The sequence below is a fragment of the Pseudozyma flocculosa genome (assembly GCF_000417875.1).
Source record: "Pseudozyma flocculosa PF-1 unplaced genomic scaffold scaffold00013, whole genome shotgun sequence".
Lineage (NCBI taxonomy): Eukaryota > Fungi > Basidiomycota > Ustilaginomycetes > Ustilaginales > Ustilaginaceae > Pseudozyma > Pseudozyma flocculosa.
Genome location: NW_006920881.1, coordinates 66,149 through 85,025, shown reverse-complemented (window position 1 = coordinate 85,025; position 18,877 = coordinate 66,149). Strand labels below are relative to the sequence as shown.

The following is an 18,877-nucleotide window of genomic DNA, read 5'->3' as shown; positions in this document are numbered from 1 at the left end:
GGCAGGCCTGCCATCGCACCTAGGTCCGGCCTGCTGGGAGGCGGCTGGCTGGCCGGCTCGACGCTGTCGCAACGAAGGCCGAAGAGACAGAAGGGAAAGGCAGCTCGAGACGATAGAGAGATGGGGACGAGGCGGCGCGGTCACCACGTCTAGGCCTGGCGAGCGGCCTCGACGACGGCTGGGCTGGCGGCCCAGCGGCCACCTCTCTGCGGGTTCCCAGAGCAGGCAGAGGCGACGACACCGTACCAGGACGGCGGAGACGTGCCAACACCGGACCACGCTTGCCCTGCTTGACAGCTGCGGAGGAGCGTCACACGAGGGTCAGGGCAGATGCTGGCACCACGTAGGCAGGCAGATGGCGAGCCAGCAGGCAGATCAACAGGCCGTCGACAGCGCAGACGACCAGGAGGCCGGGCAGGGCCGCGCGGCCGACGACGGCGACGACGGCGTCGAGGCATCGAGGCATCGAGGCATCGAGGGGTTCCGAGCCGGTGCGGGCGTTGTCCCGGGGATGCAGGAGGGCCTGGATCCTGCCCAAGCTGCCCTAGGTTACAGCCTGCCTGTTGACAAGCAGGCAGGCGGCCAGGCGGCCAGGCGGCCAGGCGGCCAGGCGGCCAGGCAGGCAAGGCAAGCCCTCGGGCGGCGGGATGGACGAGGCCAGGCGGAGCAGCAGCGCGGCCGGTGGCCTTCGCGACGATCAAGGGGCCGTAACACTAGGCCCCGCCCGAAGGCTGGTGTGGTACGGTGCTCTCGGTGCTCTCGGATCGACCGCACAATGGGACCAGGGGCAAAGGCCTGCCGGGCAGGTGGGTTGCAACGTGCCGGCCCCATCCTAGCCTCTCTCTCTCTCTTTCTGGACCTGGACTGCGCCTGGTATGTTGTGCCTGCTGCCGCTGCTGCTTTGTGTCCGTGGCTTGGGCCGCCGCTGTGGCTCCATCCAGATTGCAGGGGAGCCCCCGAGGCCCTCAGCTGGCGACCGGCGGCGCCTGAGCTCGTTGGGCCTAACCTGGCCTGCCGCACCACACCACGCCAGGCCTCTGGCCACCGCCAGGTCGGGTCGGGTCGAGAAGCCGAAGAGGAACTAGCTGCGGATCCGAGGCGCCGTTCCAGGATGCCGTGCGGGTGTGGCGGAGCGGCCTCGAGCGCTTTCCATGCCGGGCACCGTAGCAGCACCATCCTCCAGCCTTTGACCAGCAGGGTCGCGAGCGTTTGCTATCGAGATCGCAACGTCGACGGCAACCCATCGGCTCTTCGATAGAGGCGCTCTGCTCGCAGGCTGGCGGCGAGGCTGCCCTGCGCCCTCGCCAGCCGCGGCCGTCGAGCAGCGTACGTCGGACGAGATCTTCCTCGTTTGCCCCCTTGCCGCGCTCGTTGCCCGACAGCGGCTCCTCGCACGCCCAGAGAGTGGAGCTTCCGACGGACCGGCGAAGGCGTCGGTGGCGGCTGGACGGTCTCGTAGCAGTACAATGCCATCTCGTCTTCGACGCGCCGAGCCGCAGTCCTGTTGAGCCAACCGCCGTGGGCTCGAAAGCGAGCCGCGTCAGACACGACCTGACTCCAAAGGTCCCTCGCTGGGGCTTTCCCGTGCTAGGTAGCGCTCGGGTCAGGTCAGCAGGGAAGCACCACAGCCATCGCTCGACGCCACTACGTACTGGCAGCGCGCGCTTCAGGACGGTGCGGGTATCGACGACGAGGGACGGTGACACTGTTCATTTCAGAAGCGGCGAGCTCGGAAGGGGACACGGCGGAGCGGTAGAAGACGAAGCTGAGCGGGGACGAGCGGCGAGGCCGCGATGTAGGCTGCTCGGATCGCAGAAGGCACTCGAGGGCCGTATGCGCCCGTCTCGAGGCAAACGGGCGTGCGGCGGTCGATGGTGCCTGCCCTGTACAGTATCGAGTACGACGTCTATTCACCATCGATGGGCGGCTGGTTGTCGGCGGCGTCCCAGGGGTCCTCGCTGCGCCTCTCGTGCAGCCTCTGGCCGACGGCGCCCTGGGAGCGCCTGCTCTTGTTCTTCCTGGCCTTGGTGATGACGACGGTGTCGGTGTATCCGACGAGGTCCGGGTGCTTGAGCGAGGCGACTTCAATCATGTACTGACCCGGCACAGTGTCGAGGGGAACGGTCCAGGAGAACATGCCGCACGGCACGTCCTTCTGCTCGCCGCGGTCGCACTTGTCGCCGTGGTGCTTGCCCGACACGCTGGGGGTGAGCGTGTACTCCTTGAGCCCCGTCGTACCCTCCTGCGGCACCAGCTTGATCGAAACCTTGCCCCGGGGCGGGTTGAACCAGTTGACCCGGTGCTTGGTGCCCTGCCGCCACTTGACCTGGCACCGCCACGAGTCGCACGACGGCTCGCTGACGAACAGCACCTTGCCGCGCGGGTCGTCGTTCTCGACCTGGCCCGCGACGAGCAGCGAGGAGAGGCTGCAGAGCAGCGCGAATGCGAAAAGGAGCGGCGAGAGCTTGGCCATCTTGGGCGCGGTGGTCGAGGCTGAAGAGAGGGGCTTCGACGGACGAGGCAAAGGGTGGAACGAGGGTGAGAGATGCGGGGATGATGGAGCCGGCGGGCGACAAGGACGGGACGGGCTGGCGTTGATATACGTATGCCTTTCCGCCTGCCATCGACGACGCCTTTGCCTTCCCACATCATCCTTTGCCTAGTTACAGTGCCCGCCGCACGAAGAAGAGTGGGGCGCTCTTGCACTCAGGGGCCCGTCAGCAGCGGTCGGGGCACCGTGATGAGGAGCCGACCTGGCAACGCTGCGCTGCGCTGCGTCTCGGGCCCGGTCTACAATGCACAACTGCAGGCAGCTCGGTGGGGCTGGTCGGGGCGGGGCGGTACCTGTCCTCGGCGGGTCATGGCAACGGGGAGCGACATCTGCCGCGCAGGCCGTAGGCAGGGGTAGAAGCCTGAGTGTCGAGCCGGCGCAGCGTTGCGGCCCCTGCGGCCTCGCCGCCGGCAACTGGCAGGCCAGGCTGGCAAGGCAGGACGCGGCTTTCTACCATTTGGCGTGTTCATACGACTACTGCCTCGAGCTCGAGGCTGCCGTCATGGTCATCGTGACGGCACATGGAGAAGCAGGCTAGGATGCAGGCAGCCAAGGCAGCCTAGAAGCTCCTCTACCGACTTCGGCAAGCAAAGTGGGGAAAGAGAGGGGCAGGGGGCAGGGGGCAGGGGCGTCGGGCTTCGCGCGCATGCAGCACGTCGATCGGGATACCGTGGTCATGCTTAGCTTGCTGGCTCGCTCCCCGCCCCACCTGAAGGAGTCTTAAAGGCTAAGAATAGGCTTTGGGCGATCAGATGATCTGCCGTCAACGCAGCATGAATCTGGCAGGCCAGCGAACGGACGATGCGGTGAGTGATTTGTGATGCTGCGCTTGCCGCAGTGGGCCCTCGATGATGGTGATTACTAGCTGCTGCTCGCTCCGGCCCACAGCGAGGCCATGCCCGCCGGCTTCTGGACCTGCTCTCGAGTACATGAGATGCTCGTCGCCGTCGCTTCCCCTTCTGCCGCCGCCTGCCATGTGGCCTCTCACACGCAAGCCCGCTCGCTCACTTGGCCTGCTGCTGGGCGCCCTGGATCCTCTTGGTAAACATGTCGACGATGAGCTTCTCGTCGTACGTCTTCTGCCAGCTGGGGCGGGCGCTGACGGCCTCCCACCACGTCTTGACGCGGGCGAGGCTGGCGTCCTTCTCAAGCAGCTCGTGGATCGGCGCGGCGTCGGCGCTCGAGGGGAACAGGTTGGTCTTGGAAACGGTCAGGATGCGGCCGAAGCTGGTGCGGGGGTCAAGGTCAAGAAGCCAGAGTCAGCTGGACGTGCCTCGGGGAGCCGGGAGAGGTCTGCCGCAGCGACGATTCGGTAGTGGGACTCACATGGGGGCAATGCCGATGTCGGCAAAGGTGAACTTGTCGCCCTTGATGAAGGGGCCCTGGCTGGAGCGCTCGAGGATGAGCTCGTTGAACGTCCTGAGGCCCTGGACCAGCTCGTTGAACGCCACGACGTCCTGCTTGAGCGCGGCGCTCATGTAGGAGCCCACGACGAGTTGGGCGAATCGCTCGACAATGTAGCGCGAGTCGGCACGGACCTTGGGGCTGCCAGGCAGGCGACGGGGCGGTTCACACAGTCGCGGAAAGGCGTCAGCGGATGCGCAGAGGTGGGCGACGGGCAGGAGCCGGTCGAAAGGTCGGTCGAGAGGTGGGCAAGAGCAAGGCACTCACTCCTTGGAGTGGATCGTGTTGCCGGTCGAGACGGGGTCAAAGAGGTCCGAGACAAACTCGACAATGACCATGCTCTCGGGCAGGTTGAACTGGTCGGGCTTCTTGTCGTCGACGACGAGCGTGGGCACTGCGGGCAGCGGCGACGCGGCCGAGGGGCGGAGATCAATGCGTGGCGGCTTGTCAGCAGCCAGCCATGGACCAACAGCGCGACGAGGGCCGACTGCATTGCCTGCCGTGCTCACCCTTGGAGGCCTTGTTGACTTTCTCGGCGTACCTGACGAGCCAGGAAGAAGGGAGAGGCGAGAGCGGCACCGTTCAGGTGCCCTGCTACCGCCGCTGCTGCTGCCGCCGCCGCCCGGCGACGGGGGCGCGCACACTCACCACTCGGGCTTGTTGGCCAGGTCGACTTGGAAAGTGTCGTACTTTGCGCCCGACTCCTCCAGGGCGAGCTCGGTGCGGTGGGCATAGGGGCAAACCTTGGCCGTGTAGAGCAAGAGGTCGTGGGACTGCGACATGGCTGCGAGCTGGTTGCGAGGTGCGGTGCGGTGCGGGTGCGGGTGCGGTACGGTTGAGGCGCAAGGGAGAGCTTGACGAGGGGCGTCGAGGTCGAGGTCGAGGTCGAGGTCGGTGAAGGGTCGGGTGTGGTGATGGAGGGAAGACGGCGGCGAGCGAGCCTTATATCATCGCACTCTCTCTCTCCATCAATGGCCCCGAGCTTACGGCCGTGGTGGAGGGCCGCAGCGTCCAGGAGCATGGCCTGGCCAGGGCCATACCGCCATGGCCGCGGCGCATGGTGGGCGAGCCCTGGCATCGAGCGAGGGCGGTCCGTGCTGCGCGCGTGGTTAAGTCCGGCGTCTTTGGGCGGCGGCGGCGGAAAGCTTCCGTAGGCAGGTCGTGTCGGGTCCCGGCGCCGGCGCCAGCGCCAGCCGTGATTGTCGGATCGCTGCCTCCGAAGCACGCCCGCGCCGCACCGTAACGCCTTCGCTTGCGTGCTCTGCCTGCCCTGCCCTGCCCTGCCCTGCCTCACCTTGCCTCGCCTTGCCTCGCCTCGCCTTAAGCCCGCCGAGCGTCGGAGATATTCTTCCAGACGAGCAAGGTGGTCACGCCCGTGACACCGACAGCATCTACCGCCGCCGCCGACATTCGCTGGTTCGCCGCGGCTTGACCTGCCGGAACGACGCTGTCCGGTCAGCCGGTGAGAAGTCAAGGCGCGCCGACAACACGAAGCAGCCAGGATCCGCTTCGAGGAGCAGAGGGGAGCGGCGGTGCGGCCCCTGCCATACCATGCCATGCCGGGCCGTCGAGTGCAGCGGGAGCTCTAGCTAGTCTAAGAGTCTATGTTGCCATCTTCTCTACTACTGCATCTCCTCTTTGGTGGTCTCCGCCGGCGCCGTCGCCGTCCAGCCAATCTGGATCCAGCGGTACGTGCTCTTGTTGGCGGAGCGACGCCGCGGGCCCTTGGCAGACGAGACGAGGCTGGGTGCGCCAAAGTCGTCGTACCCGACGTAGTCGGCCTGCCCGACAATCCGCAGCTCCTCGTGCAGGCCACCCGGTCTGGTCCCCGCCATCGGGAATGCCTCGTAGATGGCTGCCAGCTCCCTGGCGTGCGTGGGTCGCAGTGGCAGCATCAGGTGCAGCAGCGGCCTTGGAGCGCCGGGGCTCGCAGGCCGCCTTTCGAGGTACCGCTGCGCCACTGAGCGGATCCATTTGGGGTGTTCGGGGTCGTAGATGCAGTCTTCGAGCGATCGACCAAAGGGAGGCAGGGCGTCGAACTCAGCACCAGGCTCAGCTTGGCAGGGTCCCGTGCCCCATCTGCGGCCTGGACCCGGTCTCACTCACCAGCAGCGATCAGGGTGTCGAACCTCTGCGGCACGACCCGGCCATCGTCGTCCAGCTTGCGCGCCCAGTGGGCCTGCAATTCAGACTCGATCTGCGGCAGCGACGACACCGTCTGCGCCGTGCTGACGTAGGCCTCGTCAGGCTGGGGGTGTGCGTTGGGGCCGTCGCAGTCGTGCCCGTGCCGCACCTCGTCGGCGTGGACCGCCTGCCAGTCGAGGGTGCGCACCTCGAAGCGCGTGCGGGCGTCGCGCCTCTTGCCGCCGCCGTCCCAGCCGTTGATCCCGGCATTGTGCGCCAGGTTCTGCATCACCGTCGGATGGTAGTCGGTCGAGCAGACGACGTGGTCCAGCGCGGCATCGGCGTTCCGGAGAAACTGGGCCAGGGCAAGACCCACGAGCCCGGTGCCGGCGCCGAGCTCGAGCACCGTGATGGCCTGGCCTGGCGCCGGGACGAGCGGGAGTAGCAGATGGACGAGCATGGGCGCCGCACCCCACGTGTGGGTGCCCAGCGAGTCGTGGACCAGCGTGCCGTCCCGGAGCGGCAGTCGCAGGTCGAGGTCGGGGCGGACAAAGCAGTGGGTCTTGGTCGTCGGGCCAGAAGCCATCTTGCCGGCGCAGGCCGAAAGCAGCTCCGAAGCTCGTTCGAACAGCGCCTCTACCTCTTCCTGGCTGTCGTCATCGTCTTCGTCGCCGCTACCGGCGCCGACTGCCATCGAAAGCTCCGAGATGAGGCGCGTGAGCCAGCTGCGGACGTAGCGCAGCTCAAAGGCATCGGCTTCATCATCGCCCTCGTCCTCGTCGTAGTCCTGATTGTCTTGGCCGTCGTTGCCGTCCACTTCACCGGCGGCCTGGTCGAGTCGCCTTGGCAGCGCGTGCCAGCGCTCCTGCCCCGCCAGACCGAGAGCCTCTGAGATCTGGTCGACGCCGCCGCGCGCCCGTGCCAGACCAACGGGCGTCCCGACGTCGAGCCGCTTGAGCGGGCATAGGTCGCGCGATGGCAGGAAGGAGGCCATCGTGTCCGTTGCAGCCTTGTTCTGTCCCTTTCGGTCTAGTCGCCTCTGGCAGAGGGCAAGCTTCCGCCGTGGCGCTGCCGTGTCCGTGTCCGTGTCCGTGTCTATGGGTCCGTGACTTTCTATGTGTCTGTGCGCGCTTTCGCTCCGGTCGTCTATGGCGCGCACCGCCGTTCGGTGGCTGGATCCCTTGCTCGCTGCTTGTCCTCTTGCAGCGCGGATCGCGATGAGTGCACTTCTCTCTTGGCTTGCTTGACCCTCCCCTCGTCGACGCCGGTCCGCTGTGCCAGGCTCCGCGCGGAGGTGGTTCGCCCGATGATGTGGTGGGAGGTCGCTTTTCGCCCTCGTTTTTCTCACACTTTTCCTGCTCAAACCCGACTCTTCGCCGAGACCGACCCCCGACCCGGCCCAGCCCGGCACGTGCGTGGACTTCCACCGTCGCCTTGCCCCGTCGTTTCCGGCCTCCACTTCATCTCATCCAGGTGCCTTGAAGTGCAGGCTGCGGTCGGAGGGATCCGCTCGAGTGCCAGACCGGCGGGATGACTGCGGCGGGCCTTGCCATGGAGGGGGGGGAAGGTGTTCGGGTTCGCTCGGAGCCGAGGCCTGCAACCCGAGGACCGAACGTCGATCTTCTCAAGGGAGCCCTAAGCTCGGCCAACTTCTACCCAGCAGGCCCAGTCCAGGGCAGGGCCAGGCAGTGTCGGTTGGCTGCGGCGCCGGGGCGCCAGGCCAAGGCGATGACATAGACGGGCTGGCCGGCGGAAAACGTGCCGGCCGGCCTTGCCTTGCCTTGCCTTGCCTTGCCCTGCCTTGCCCTGCCTCGCCCTGCCTTGCCCTGCCTTGCCCTGCCTTGCCCTGCCTTGCCTTGCCTTGCCCTGCCCTGCCTTGCCTTGCCCTGCCCGCCCTTCGCCTACCCATCGACCCGATCCATCGAGATGCGGCGTCCCAGCCAGCCATCCAGCACACGTACCCGGCCGGCCTGACCCGCGATTGGGCCAGATAGACGTCGGAGTTGCGACGATCTCGGGGGGGCGCGTGGCATGGCCTCGAGCACACCGTACCCTACCGTACCCTACCGTCCCCTCCCCCCCGCTTCCGGTCCGCATCGTCGTCGATGGTCCGTGACAAGCCACGGGACGGAAGCTTAGCCAGAAAGTGGTCACAGCTTGCTCGCACCTCGCTGCGCGTCGTGCCTGCTTGCGGCCTGGCCATGGCCAGGCCCACAACATGACATGGCCCCGTTCGACCCATCCGGCGGCCCAAGGAGGCTCGCTGGCGTCTGCGTACGTCTCGAGCTCGTCCTTCCGTCGACCGCCTGCGTCGCCTCGTCTGCCGTGCCAAGACAGATCCGGCAGGGGTTTGCAGCCACCCACGTCGACGTCGAGCGAGGGAGGGCACCACCAGGCCAGGCCAGGCAAAGCTCGACGGCGATGCTCCGCATGGGTTTCCCGCAGGCACGGAGTGCCAAAAGCGTACATACATCCAGGCAGGGTCGTCGCGACGACGAGGATGCAGAAGGATTCCCCTGCTCGCCCCCCTTCGCCAGTCGCCACTCGAGCCTCCCAACTCGTCGACCAATGGGGCGTGCGCCCCCTTCCGCCTGCCTTTGCAGCGCGCTTCCCGAAGCTGCTGCACGGTCTCGCATTCGTCGAGAGGAAGCAAGGTGCGTCGACCACCCTCCTGCCTTGGGCCGCCTGCCCGCCCGCTCGTCAGGGCAAACCTGCTGGCGGAGGCAGAGCAAGCAAGGCGAGGCCAGGCAGGGCAAGCCAAGCCAAGGCAAGGCTTTCGGCCCGAAGAAAGGCGCTCGACGAATCGCCTCCCGACTCGAGGTCCTGTGCCTTTGCTCGCCTGCCCACGCTGGCGCCACCTCTGCTGTAGCCAGCAAGCCAGGCCAGACCGAGCCAAGCCAACCGATGCGCTGCTATTGATTGTCATCGAATGATCACCGCACCGCAGTCGATCTGGGGAGAGGAGGCCCGGGGGCGGGGCCAGGGCGGGGCAGCGTGGACGAAGGTGGACAAAAACCCGCCGAAGATCAGATCGCGGCGTGGCGGGAGGGATGGAAACCCCCGGGGCAAAGACGATTGGCGACCCTGCCTCGGTTTCCCGCTTCGTGGCCTTGCTTGGACGATGGGCGAAGGGGCGACGGTCAGAGGGAGAGGAGAGAGCGAGATGGCATGGCGAGGCAGGCGAGAGACCTTAGCTTTCTCAGTCTGGGGGGCCGGCCCTACCGCCTCGAGTTTCGTGACGATGGCCTGCTCTGCGTCAGGCCGCACTCGGGAAGAGGCAGGCAAACGGGCAGGACCCTGGCTTGCGCTTTGTCTCTGGCGCTAGATCGGAGCGGCGCTGCCGGCCAAGGACGGGCTAGCTCTTCTGCGTGTGCGTGTGTGTTCATGGTGCGCTCGAGGGTGGGTCAGGGCCTTGCTCGACCGCCTGCTGGTCTGCCAGCCAACATCAGCAGGCATCCATCGCGATGGCCATGGTGCACAGCGCAGCTAGCCTCGGTCGTGCGTAGCGTGCTCCTCCCTGGTCGCCGTCGTCGTTTGTCGAGGTCAGTCCACGACGTCAGAGTGGTAGGTACTCTAGGGCCCTCGCCGCCGCCGCCAAAGCGATCCACTTCTTTCGCCGCCGCCTCCGCCGCCGCCCGCCCGCCGCCAACGTACGCCCTCGCCTTGACCCTGTCCTGCTGGCCTTCGTCCCGCTCACCCTAGCGTTGGCTTGAAGCTAGTGACCCTTGGCTGCGCCCACCCTGCGTCGATCTTGGTCCTCTCGCCGTCGCCGCTCGCTCGCCCCCTCCATCGTTCGCTCCTGCCCCCATTTGCCGCCCTCCTTCCGCTCCCCACCTCGCTCCTCCTCGCTCCTCCTCGCCCCTCTCCCTGCCCGCCTTCTTCCGACCCGCCGAGACAGGCTCGTCTACCCCTCGGCGCCTTGCTGCAGGCTTCTGCTGGCCGGTCTCTTGTGGTTCCTCGTCGACCCCTCGACCCCCTGGCGCCAGCGACTCGGCTCTTGCTCCTTCTTCGCTGCCCGCTGATCGACGACGACCCGGCTCGCCATCATCACTACTCCCGACACCATCACCATCCATCACCTCCTACGGACATTGCTGCTGTGCTTTCTGCTTTCTGCTCGTCCGAGGACGCCTCCTAGGACCATCACCCTCGCGCGCTCCCGAAGGTTCCATCCTGGCAGGCCCTTCCAGCATCTGGCCCGTTCACTCGCCCTCACGAGGACCTCTTTGCCGTCCCTCGATCGTGCCACCACCAGCACGCCGGGCTGACTAGCCGCCAGCGATCACGTTCGGAAATCGCTCGCAGCACCTCATCCCGTCGATCCCCGTGCCCCTTCATTGGCCGCACAGCAAGGTCTGCGAGCATCGACGACCTACCTGCACTTTTGCCGGACAACGACGTCGCTGATCCGCCCACATCTGCTCGAGAGCTCGTTGCATCGCAGTCACCGCCGGCCTCCAGCATCGTGCTCCGACTTGCACTTTCCCGACCGGCCGTCCATTATCGATTCAGAGAGGCGACACCAACTCCTAGGCACAGCCTGGCAGTAGCCAGGTCTGAGTTATCACCACTTCCTGACAGCGTGCGACCTCTCAGAGAGGCGGATTCGAAAAGGATCGACGAATCAGCTGAGCCGGAATTTGGCTCTCGAGCCGGCACCAACAAGCTCGGTCGACGGCCGTCCCCCGCAGGCTAGGCTCCGAGCGGATCGTCTATCTCTTCGGCCGCTCTTCAGCGAGGGCCAAATCCCGGCGCCACGCCCCTAGGTCATCGCCAAGGCCCACACCGCCTTGCCCCGCACTCCGGCCCGCTGTGCAAAGATGGCAGGCCAGCCGGCGACCGCCGCCATTGTCGTGGCGGCCATCTTTGGCGCTCTCGCCGTCCTCTTCTTCTCATACCGCATCTACCGCAAGGTGTGGAACCATCGGCATCGGGACCAGCTGCTGCCGCCGGTGCGAGAGCCACCTACGGCCTACTATGGCCAGTCGGCGGTGACGCCCATGGCCCAGGCGTCGCCCTACTCGTTCTTTGCCCAGGCCAACGGCACCGGCAGCAAGGGCAGCAGCATCGCCGTCCCCTCGCCCAGCTACAACGGCGCAGCGACGCCAAACGAGCTGCCCTCGCCCTCGACGCCGGCGGCCGACCTCAACCTGACCGACGCAGGCCCAATGCCGGAGCCGTACGACGCCCACGGCCGCGGCTATTCGACCGTGTCGAGCTCGTCGTCGACCATGACGCTGAAGCGCTCCTACGCCAGCGGCCTACCCAAGCCGTCGTCGGCGTCGGTGCACTCGGCGCTCAGCACGCCGTCGATGGGCAGGAGGGAGTCGTACCTGCCCCACTCGCCGCTCAACCGCGACCAGATCCAGATTGTGCCGCCACAGCCGCTCGGCTTTGGCACGGGCGGCTTCGCCATGGCCACCGACCAGAGGACGCTCGCCTTTAGCAAGATGAGCGGCATCGGCGCCGGCGAGGATCTGACGAGCGGTCTGGTGTGGGCGGACAACAACGAGCCGCTTCACACGCCAGGGGGAACGGCAACAGCATCAGCGCAACCACATCAGCAGCCGCATCAGCAGCAGCCGCGCGACGACTCGCGGCGCCCGTCCAAGGCGCAGCTGGGCGAGGACGAGAGGCGCAAGTACCTGCTCCAAGGGCCGGGATCGCGGTCAGCGAGTCCAGCGCTGCCGCCGCCGGCCGCCTCACCTTCGCCAGCGTCGAGGAGGGCGTTATCGCCCGGCGGATCGAGCCTGGCGTCCAACTCGCGAGGCACCTCGGCGCTCAGCGACCGTTCCTCGAACTCGGACGACCCGTCGACGCGCGGCGAGCCGCGCCGACCTCCGCCCGGCAGCGGCATCGACGCACGCGCCCTCGACGAGTCGAAGAGCCCGCTGCAGAGGGTGGTTTCGGATCGGCTGCCGGTGCCGCACGCCCGCATGCCCTCCGAGGTGCCCAGCGACGAGACCGACCACAGCGGCTCGCCCATCCTCGGAGCCTTTCGCACGCTGAGCCCAGCGACCTCGAGGCCATCGCCACAGCCTTCGCCTCAGCGGTCGGCGCGGCCGTCTCCACCAGATACGGGCGCAGGAGTCAGGGTTCTCCCGCCGCCGCCGCCGCCGCCGGTGGCATAGGAGACGCTGCTCGACGCAGGCAAGCAAGCAAGCAAGCAAGCAAGCAAGCAGTCTCGACGTCGAAGCAGACGACGCTGCGGGGTCAATTCCGAATCGATCCGGCGTCAAGGGCCAGCACGATGCAGTGTGCCGGATGCCTCCGCTGGCCACCAGGGCGAGCAGCACCACTCTCCTACGCTCGATCGGCGCTTCTGATGACGGGTCGGCCCGCCTCCGGCGAGCCTTGGCCCCCTCCATATGGCCTCCTTTGCCTCTATCTGCCCTTATCCAAAAAGGGACGGACACTCCCGCATGGACCCGCACTGCTACCTCTTGATCTCGACATCCGCACCGCATCGCACCGTCGACGCCATCGCCACCTCACTTGTCGCATCCATTCGTCTTCGATCCCTGCATCCATCCCCTCGGCCCTGTCCGACCAGCATGACGCGACACGCACCAGCCTTCTTCGGACCTGTCTTCCTTCGCCTCCTTGTGCTCGGACCGTCTTCTTATCTCCCCACTCTCCTTCCTTTCCCTCCGTCCTTCCGTGCCCATCGGCTTGGCATCTCCCCCCTCTCTCCCCCCCTCCTCTCTCTCCCTCTGTCTCTCGAGTCCGCTTGCATCTCGTCTCGTATCGCGCCCACCGACACAGTGGCGTCGCCTCTCTCTCGCCGCCCTCCTCGTCCCTCACTCTCTTACTCTCCACTCACACACCCTCGCTCCTCTTGCAGCTCATCGGCCTCGTCATTATCATCATTGTCGCATCTCATCCCGTCCCCTCCCTCTCTGATCGTCGCTGGGTGCGACGACGTGTTGCTCGACACGCCCGAGATCGCTGGACGCGCTCATCGTCGTCCGTCTAGGGGTCTCGACCGCCTAGTGTTCGATGGTCCTGCAGCGTCGCCTGCAGACAAAGAGGAACCCGTCGTCCCGTTCTGTTCACGGGGCGCCGCCTTGTCCATCGGTGCCCTGCAACCAGACCTGACCTAGCGCAGCGGCAGACTGGATGAGGCAGGTGCGTGTTGCGCTCTCTCGACAACGTCCCGCTAGGCAGAACGACTGGTCAGGCGTCGGAGATCGAGGGCGGCCCATACGCACCCACAGACGGACATAGGGATGCCTGAACCCGCTCGCACGACTGTCGAACACGGGAAAAGATGGTGGTACACGGACGGGATGCATTCTCAATGACGCGGGACGACGCCGGACACCAACGGGATATCGTAGGTGGACCTCGGAGTGGCAGGGATGGGCCGGGCCCAGGCAAAGAAGCTGGTCGGCCCGAGCGCCCTCACGCCTTTGCTTCTCTGTCCCTCTTCCGCTTCTTCTTGTCCCTCGACTTTGCCGAGCCGTCCTGGTCGACGGGCGCCTCGTCTTCGCCGTCGAGCGACTTTCTCGATTTCCGCTTCGACCCCTTCTTGCCCTTCCGGTCGTCGTCGTCGTCGTCGTCGTCGTCGAGCCTCCGCGCCGTGATCGATACCGCGGCTGCCCGGTCTTCGTCGTCGTCGTCGTCGCTGGCACCGCTTGTCGCGCCGTCGGTGTCTTCGCCGTCCAGCTGCTGCGACGCCAGTGCGGGCGCCTCGTCGTCGCTCTCATCCTCCCACCGCACCCGCCTATTTTGCGGCTTGGGCGAGTCCATCGACGCCTCGGCCGATCCAGCCGCTCCTCCCGCTGCCCCCGCCGCTGCTGCCGCTGCCGCCTTCTTGGCGTTGCGATCTCCCTTTTTGCCCGCAGCGAAGCCGAGGACGTTGGCGTCCGAGAGCGACTTTGCGAGGTACGAGGCGTCCTGGGTGGGCGCGGGGACGGAAAAGGGGTCGTCGAGCAGCGAGCCGTGGAGCGAGAGGATGTGGTTGGCCACCGTCATCGAGATGACGGTGAAGCTCAGCCTGCCGTCGTCGCCGCCGAGGCGCGAGCCGTCGGCCTTGGAGCGCCAGTGGCCCAGGCCGCGGTCGGCGCCCATGCCGTGGACGTGCAGGTCGGCCTCGGCGTCGATGACAAACTCCCACGAGTCCTTGGACAGGTGCGAGGCCGGGATCGAGGCGTTGAAGGTGCCGTAGAGGAGCAGCGAGACGTGCGAGGGCGACGAGAGCGTGATCGTGCCCTCTGCGTGAATGTGTAAAGGGGGGAAGCATCGAGGCAAGGCAGGGGATGCGACGAGGATCTCCGGATCAGTATCGACCGACGACGGCAGGCAGAAGAAACCGCGACTCACCGAGGCGGTGCCCGATCTTTGGCCGCCATACGACGCACTCGAACTGGACGGGCGCCGAGGCGGAGGCGTTGTCGGCGTAGAACTTGGCCGAGTCGGCGAGGAAGCGGAGCGGGCGGTGGGTGATGAGGACGCCCGAGAGCTGGGGCACGTAGCGCATGACGAGCGTGTCCATGAGGTCGGAAAAGGCGGCGTACGGGTTGGGCGTCCAGACGGGCGGGATGGCGAGGTTGAGGACGGGGTACAGGGTCTCAAAGGCGCTCTCCAGGATGCCGCCGTCGACTACGCCTGCCTCTGCGTCGTCCATCACGACGTCGGTCGGTGGTGCTGCCGCATCGTCGTCGGCGGCGCCGGCACTGCTGCTGCTGCGCTTGCTGCTCTTGTGCTTTTTGCTCGACTTGTGCTTCTTGTCCTTGGACCTCGGCGTCGAGGCCTGCGACGACGAAGGACCCGCGACGGCGGCGGCGGCGGCGGCGGCGACGACGGCCATGACGGTGCTCTGCAAGGGACGAGGAGGCGGAGCGGAGGAGCGGACGGAGGGAGCTCGCGGGCCGGTCGCAGCAGCAGCGGAGGGATCGTGATCGTGATTGTGATTGTGATGAAATGATGAGGGGCGGGTCGGGTGCACGGCGGCATGTGGAAGGAGCGTCGTTCCCAAATTTTTCGCCTCGCCCGGCCTGGCCTCGCTCGTCTTCGGGACTCGCAGTTGTAGGGACCACCCCCGATCCCCACCCCCCATGACCCCGATCTAAAGACTCAGGTCAGGCCTGGCCAGTCCCGGCCCAGCGAGCCAAAGACAAGCGCGTGGAGGCGGGGCATGCGTGCGCCCTTTTGTCTGTTGACTACTCGACTGTTGCTCCATCTCGACCAGCAGACGCTTCTCTCTCTCTCTCCCATCCCAGTAGCTTCTCTCTACGATCCAATGGTTGTGCAGATCCCTCGCTGGGTGGCGCACAGCCAAGATGGTCAGTCCATCCTCTCCCGATCAAGGCTTCTCGCCCCCTTCTCCCCTTTCCTACCGGCCCTCGCTCAGTCCCAGCCCCGGCGACACCTGCGCAGCCTCGACAGCCGCCACGAGCCCCTCGGCGACATGCCGCAGCCCTCGACTTGAGCTCCCAACGTCTGCCGCAGACTCGGCGTCGTTGCTCATGGCCAACTTCTTGCAGCCCCCCACAGCCAGAGACCCACGCGAGCTCAAGCTCCAAGACCATCGCCGCTCCTACAAAGTCGCCCAGACCTCCTTCAGGAGCCAAATGTCTTCCGGCGTCATCTCGGTCAGCAGTCCCGCTTCGTCCGTCGATTCGAGCTTCAACATGAAGGACATCCTCGTCTCGCTAGCGCCCATCCGCTCCTTGGCCACGACACGGTTCAATCTCGCCACCCAACTGCTCCCTTACTCGGCCCTCTTTGAGATCGCGCCCGGCCAGTCCTTTGATCCTGGCGCCTCGCCGCCGCAGATCAAGTACAAGTCGATCTACCAACACGGCTCACACGCCAACCTCGTCGCGCCCAGTGGCCGACAGACGCACTTCAAGGCTCGCTTTTTCCACAACGTAACAAGATCTGACCCGAGGATGCCCGCCAAGAAGTGGTGGGTGATGAGCATACACTGCTGCGACGGCACCGAATCCTGCAAGCGCGAGCCCCCTTCGTCGAGGAAAAAAGGGCCCAAGCATCCCAAAACGCCTCGGGTGCCGCCGACCGTCTTCGGAAGCGACGGCCACTGGCACAACCATCCGCTCTATGACTGTGTCGGAGGCTCAGAGTCAAACCTCGTTGCGGCCTTTCAAGGCCTCGCCGCCGTCATCGACGAGGACATTGCCTATCGACGAGGACATTGCCTCTCGAGCTGCAACCGCCGCGGCAAACGGAGAAGGCGACCACAGTGGCTGCCAGGGTCGCCCAAAGTTCTGGAACACGAGCGATTCTACCGTGGTGAGTCTTCGGGCACGCTGACTGGGCCCTCGAATCTGCTAGGTGATGCGGATCTGCGCACATCCGTCCTGGCTGTTGACAAGCTCACGCCATCTCTCGTCTACCGCACTCTTGCTTTGATGTGTTCCCCCCCTGACGGTCGCACGCTCCAGGACAAAACCCAGCAGGACAAGGACAAACCCCAGCCGCGCGTCAAAGGCAAGGCACTGTCGCACGTCGAGGACAAGAAGGAGGGCGAGAAGAAGCAATGGGACGGCAAGATCCGCCCCGACCTGGTCGTCGTCCGCGAGGGCGAGGACGATGCAAAGCGCCATGCACGGGCCATCATCGAGTTCAAGGCGAACCCTCCCAAGAGGCCCCGCAGCAGCTCTGCGTCGGACGAGCAGCAGGACACGCACCTCGACACCGTCTCTCAGCTGATGAAGTACGTCGTCTCGGTCATCGGTGCCACCCCGGGGTTCCTCTCCATTTACGCCATGACGCTCCAGCGGAGCCAAGCCGACGTGTTCCGGGTCGACGGCGACCACATCACGAAGATCGCCTCATACAACATCGACGAGGAACCTCAGAAGCTCTACCGTACGATCCTTCTGTTCCACTCGATCTGCCTCGATGAGTGGAATGGCTTCCGACGCTACCAGCGCCAGATCGACGTCCGCGCGCTGGGCCGCATCTTTCTGCGCAACGGCCAAGACGAGGAACCCGGTGCTCAGCCAAAGTACCGCGCCATCACGCTCCAGTGCCCGCCGGGGCCCGCGACCGGGTCGGACGAGGTCACCAGTTGGCCGTACGAGTTTTGGCAGAAGCACTCGGTCTCGCACCGCATCACGAGCGTTGCCAGGGTCTTCGCCGCGGTCGAGGACGTCGACGACGCCAACGCCGGCCTCCACATCCCCGCGATCATCAAGATCTCGCAGCTGCAGGAGTGCGAGTGGTCCGCCGAAGGCGATGCGCTTCGTCTGCTCGACGAGCACCGCCGAGCCGACCTGCTCTCGACGTCCGACGCGCTCCGCACGATGCGAGAGCGTTGCTACCGGGGGATCCCCATGCTCATCGCACACGGCATCCTTTGGCAGTCGACCCAGGACGCGGACCTCGGCCGGCTGAAGCTGGCGTATCCTCAGACCGCGGGGCCGCCGCGGCCAGGCGGAACAAGCGACGAGCTGGGTGAGGACGTGGTGCCTTTCGTCGTTGACCTCAGCAACGGCCTCTTCACCTTTTCGACCTCGCAGCGGCGCCAGCCTACAGCGACGCTGACCAAGTTCGTGCCGAGCTCGGCCTTGGCAGAGCGGCCCTTGTGGATGCTGCCGGCGTTGATCGCCAACGTCATCGAGGTCATCTACTTTGTCTGCCGCCCGGCCAACATCATCCACGCCGACATCTCGCCCGGAAACATCCGAGCGTTGGCTGCTCTGCCCCACGGATACGAGGAGCAGCTGCTCGACCCCAATCTGGCCGCCGAGTTGCGCCCGCAGCTGGTGCTGCTCATCGACTTTGGCGAGAGCTGGACAGGCGATCGCACGATGCCGATCGGCGAGCGCGACCGTCGTTTGTTCTTCAGCGGCACCCGCCAGTTCTGGCCAAGAAAGGCCTATAGCAACAGCCGCACGCTGGGCTTTACCGCTTTGGCCTCGGCCCACCGTCACATCTTGTCCTCTCTGAAGCGCTTGGACTCGTTCGACGACATCGAGAGCGCGCTCCTCGTGCTTGTATACGAGCTCGTCGACAGGATGGACCTCTGTGACCTCGAGCTTTGCTTCGACGGACTCAAGCGCATCAAGCGCTCCGTGCGCTGGAGGCAAATGGGCCGTGACTCCCGCGGCTTCAAGATGGGAGAGGACCCAGCCACCTTTGCCGATGTGAGTACCAGGCGACATCCTGATCGAAGTTTCGAGGGTGGAACTGACCTCAGCGATGCATTGCTGCGGCGGACGATCGGACGACTCGACCCGGCACTCGGCTCACAGTTCCTAACGAGCCGCTTCGACGACCCGCGCCTGGACCCCAAATATCCGGGCGAACATGCCGTCGGCGAGGTGGACAGGTGCCGGAAGCTGCTGAGCTACTTGGCCCGCACGATGTCGGACTGCGCTCGGCTCCCAGAAGAGGCCTCCAAGATCTCGCGGCACACCGTGGCAGAGCAGAGATCGGCAGAGCTCGACGTGGAGTTCGAGCTCGAGGAGGCCGAGACCGAGGCGGACGAAGGAGACGGCGAGACTGAGGCGGGCGAAGCAGGCGCCGAGACCGAGGCCGAAGCCGCTGCCGCCGCCGCGGCCGCCGCCGAGCGCGCACGCCTTGCCGACGAGCAGACCGACGCGCTCATCAAGGAGCTCGTCGAGCGCCTCTACAGCGCCAGCCGCAGGATGAAGGAGGAGGACGACAACCTCGTCGCTCGGACGATCAACGAGGGCTTGTCGAAGGTGCCTCGAGGCTGAGCGCGCAGGTGTTGCGGCGCGGGCGCTAGCAACGACACCGTCAGCGGGGGCAGGGCACACGAGCTGGCGTTGTGCGCCAGAGTGTCATGACGAGCAGGGTGGCGGG

The 18,877-nt window shown here is 66.2% G+C and overlaps 6 protein-coding genes across 6 annotated transcripts; 2 read left to right on the top strand and 4 right to left on the bottom strand.

The window, feature by feature from the left end:
- Window positions 1-1,906: 1,906 nt before the first annotated feature.
- On the bottom strand, window positions 1,907-2,473 carry PFL1_04034 (uncharacterized protein; the record flags this gene model as incomplete). Its single annotated transcript, XM_007881558.1, has 1 exon — window positions 1,907-2,473. One exon carries the CDS (start codon window positions 2,471-2,473, stop codon window positions 1,907-1,909), a length of 567 nt encoding a protein of 188 aa, XP_007879749.1.
- A 1,082-nt stretch (window positions 2,474-3,555) lies between these two features.
- On the bottom strand, window positions 3,556-4,737 carry PFL1_04033 (uncharacterized protein; the record flags this gene model as incomplete). The annotated part of the gene is made up of 5 exons (XM_007881557.1): window positions 3,556-3,778; window positions 3,878-4,096; window positions 4,223-4,349; window positions 4,465-4,496; window positions 4,604-4,737. 5 exons carry the CDS (start codon window positions 4,735-4,737, stop codon window positions 3,556-3,558), a joined length of 735 nt encoding a protein of 244 aa, XP_007879748.1.
- Window positions 4,738-5,577: 840 nt separating this feature from the next.
- On the bottom strand, window positions 5,578-7,073 carry PFL1_04032 (uncharacterized protein; the record flags this gene model as incomplete). The annotated part of the gene is made up of 2 exons (XM_007881556.1): window positions 5,578-5,957; window positions 6,062-7,073. 2 exons carry the CDS (start codon window positions 7,071-7,073, stop codon window positions 5,578-5,580), a joined length of 1,392 nt encoding a protein of 463 aa, XP_007879747.1.
- A 3,826-nt stretch (window positions 7,074-10,899) lies between these two features.
- Window positions 10,900-12,210, top strand: PFL1_04031 (uncharacterized protein; the record flags this gene model as incomplete). Its single annotated transcript, XM_007881555.1, has 1 exon — window positions 10,900-12,210. The coding sequence occupies one exon, from the start codon at window positions 10,900-10,902 to the stop codon at window positions 12,208-12,210; it is 1,311 nt and encodes a 436-aa protein (XP_007879746.1).
- Window positions 12,211-13,483: 1,273 nt separating this feature from the next.
- On the bottom strand, window positions 13,484-14,891 carry PFL1_04030 (uncharacterized protein; the record flags this gene model as incomplete). The annotated part of the gene is made up of 2 exons (XM_007881554.1): window positions 13,484-14,295; window positions 14,405-14,891. 2 exons carry the CDS (start codon window positions 14,889-14,891, stop codon window positions 13,484-13,486), a joined length of 1,299 nt encoding a protein of 432 aa, XP_007879745.1.
- Window positions 14,892-16,144: 1,253 nt separating this feature from the next.
- Window positions 16,145-18,771, top strand: PFL1_04029 (uncharacterized protein; the record flags this gene model as incomplete). The annotated part of the gene is made up of 3 exons (XM_007881553.1): window positions 16,145-16,336; window positions 16,489-18,195; window positions 18,304-18,771. 3 exons carry the CDS (start codon window positions 16,145-16,147, stop codon window positions 18,769-18,771), a joined length of 2,367 nt encoding a protein of 788 aa, XP_007879744.1.
- Between the last annotated feature and the right edge of the window lie 106 nt (window positions 18,772-18,877).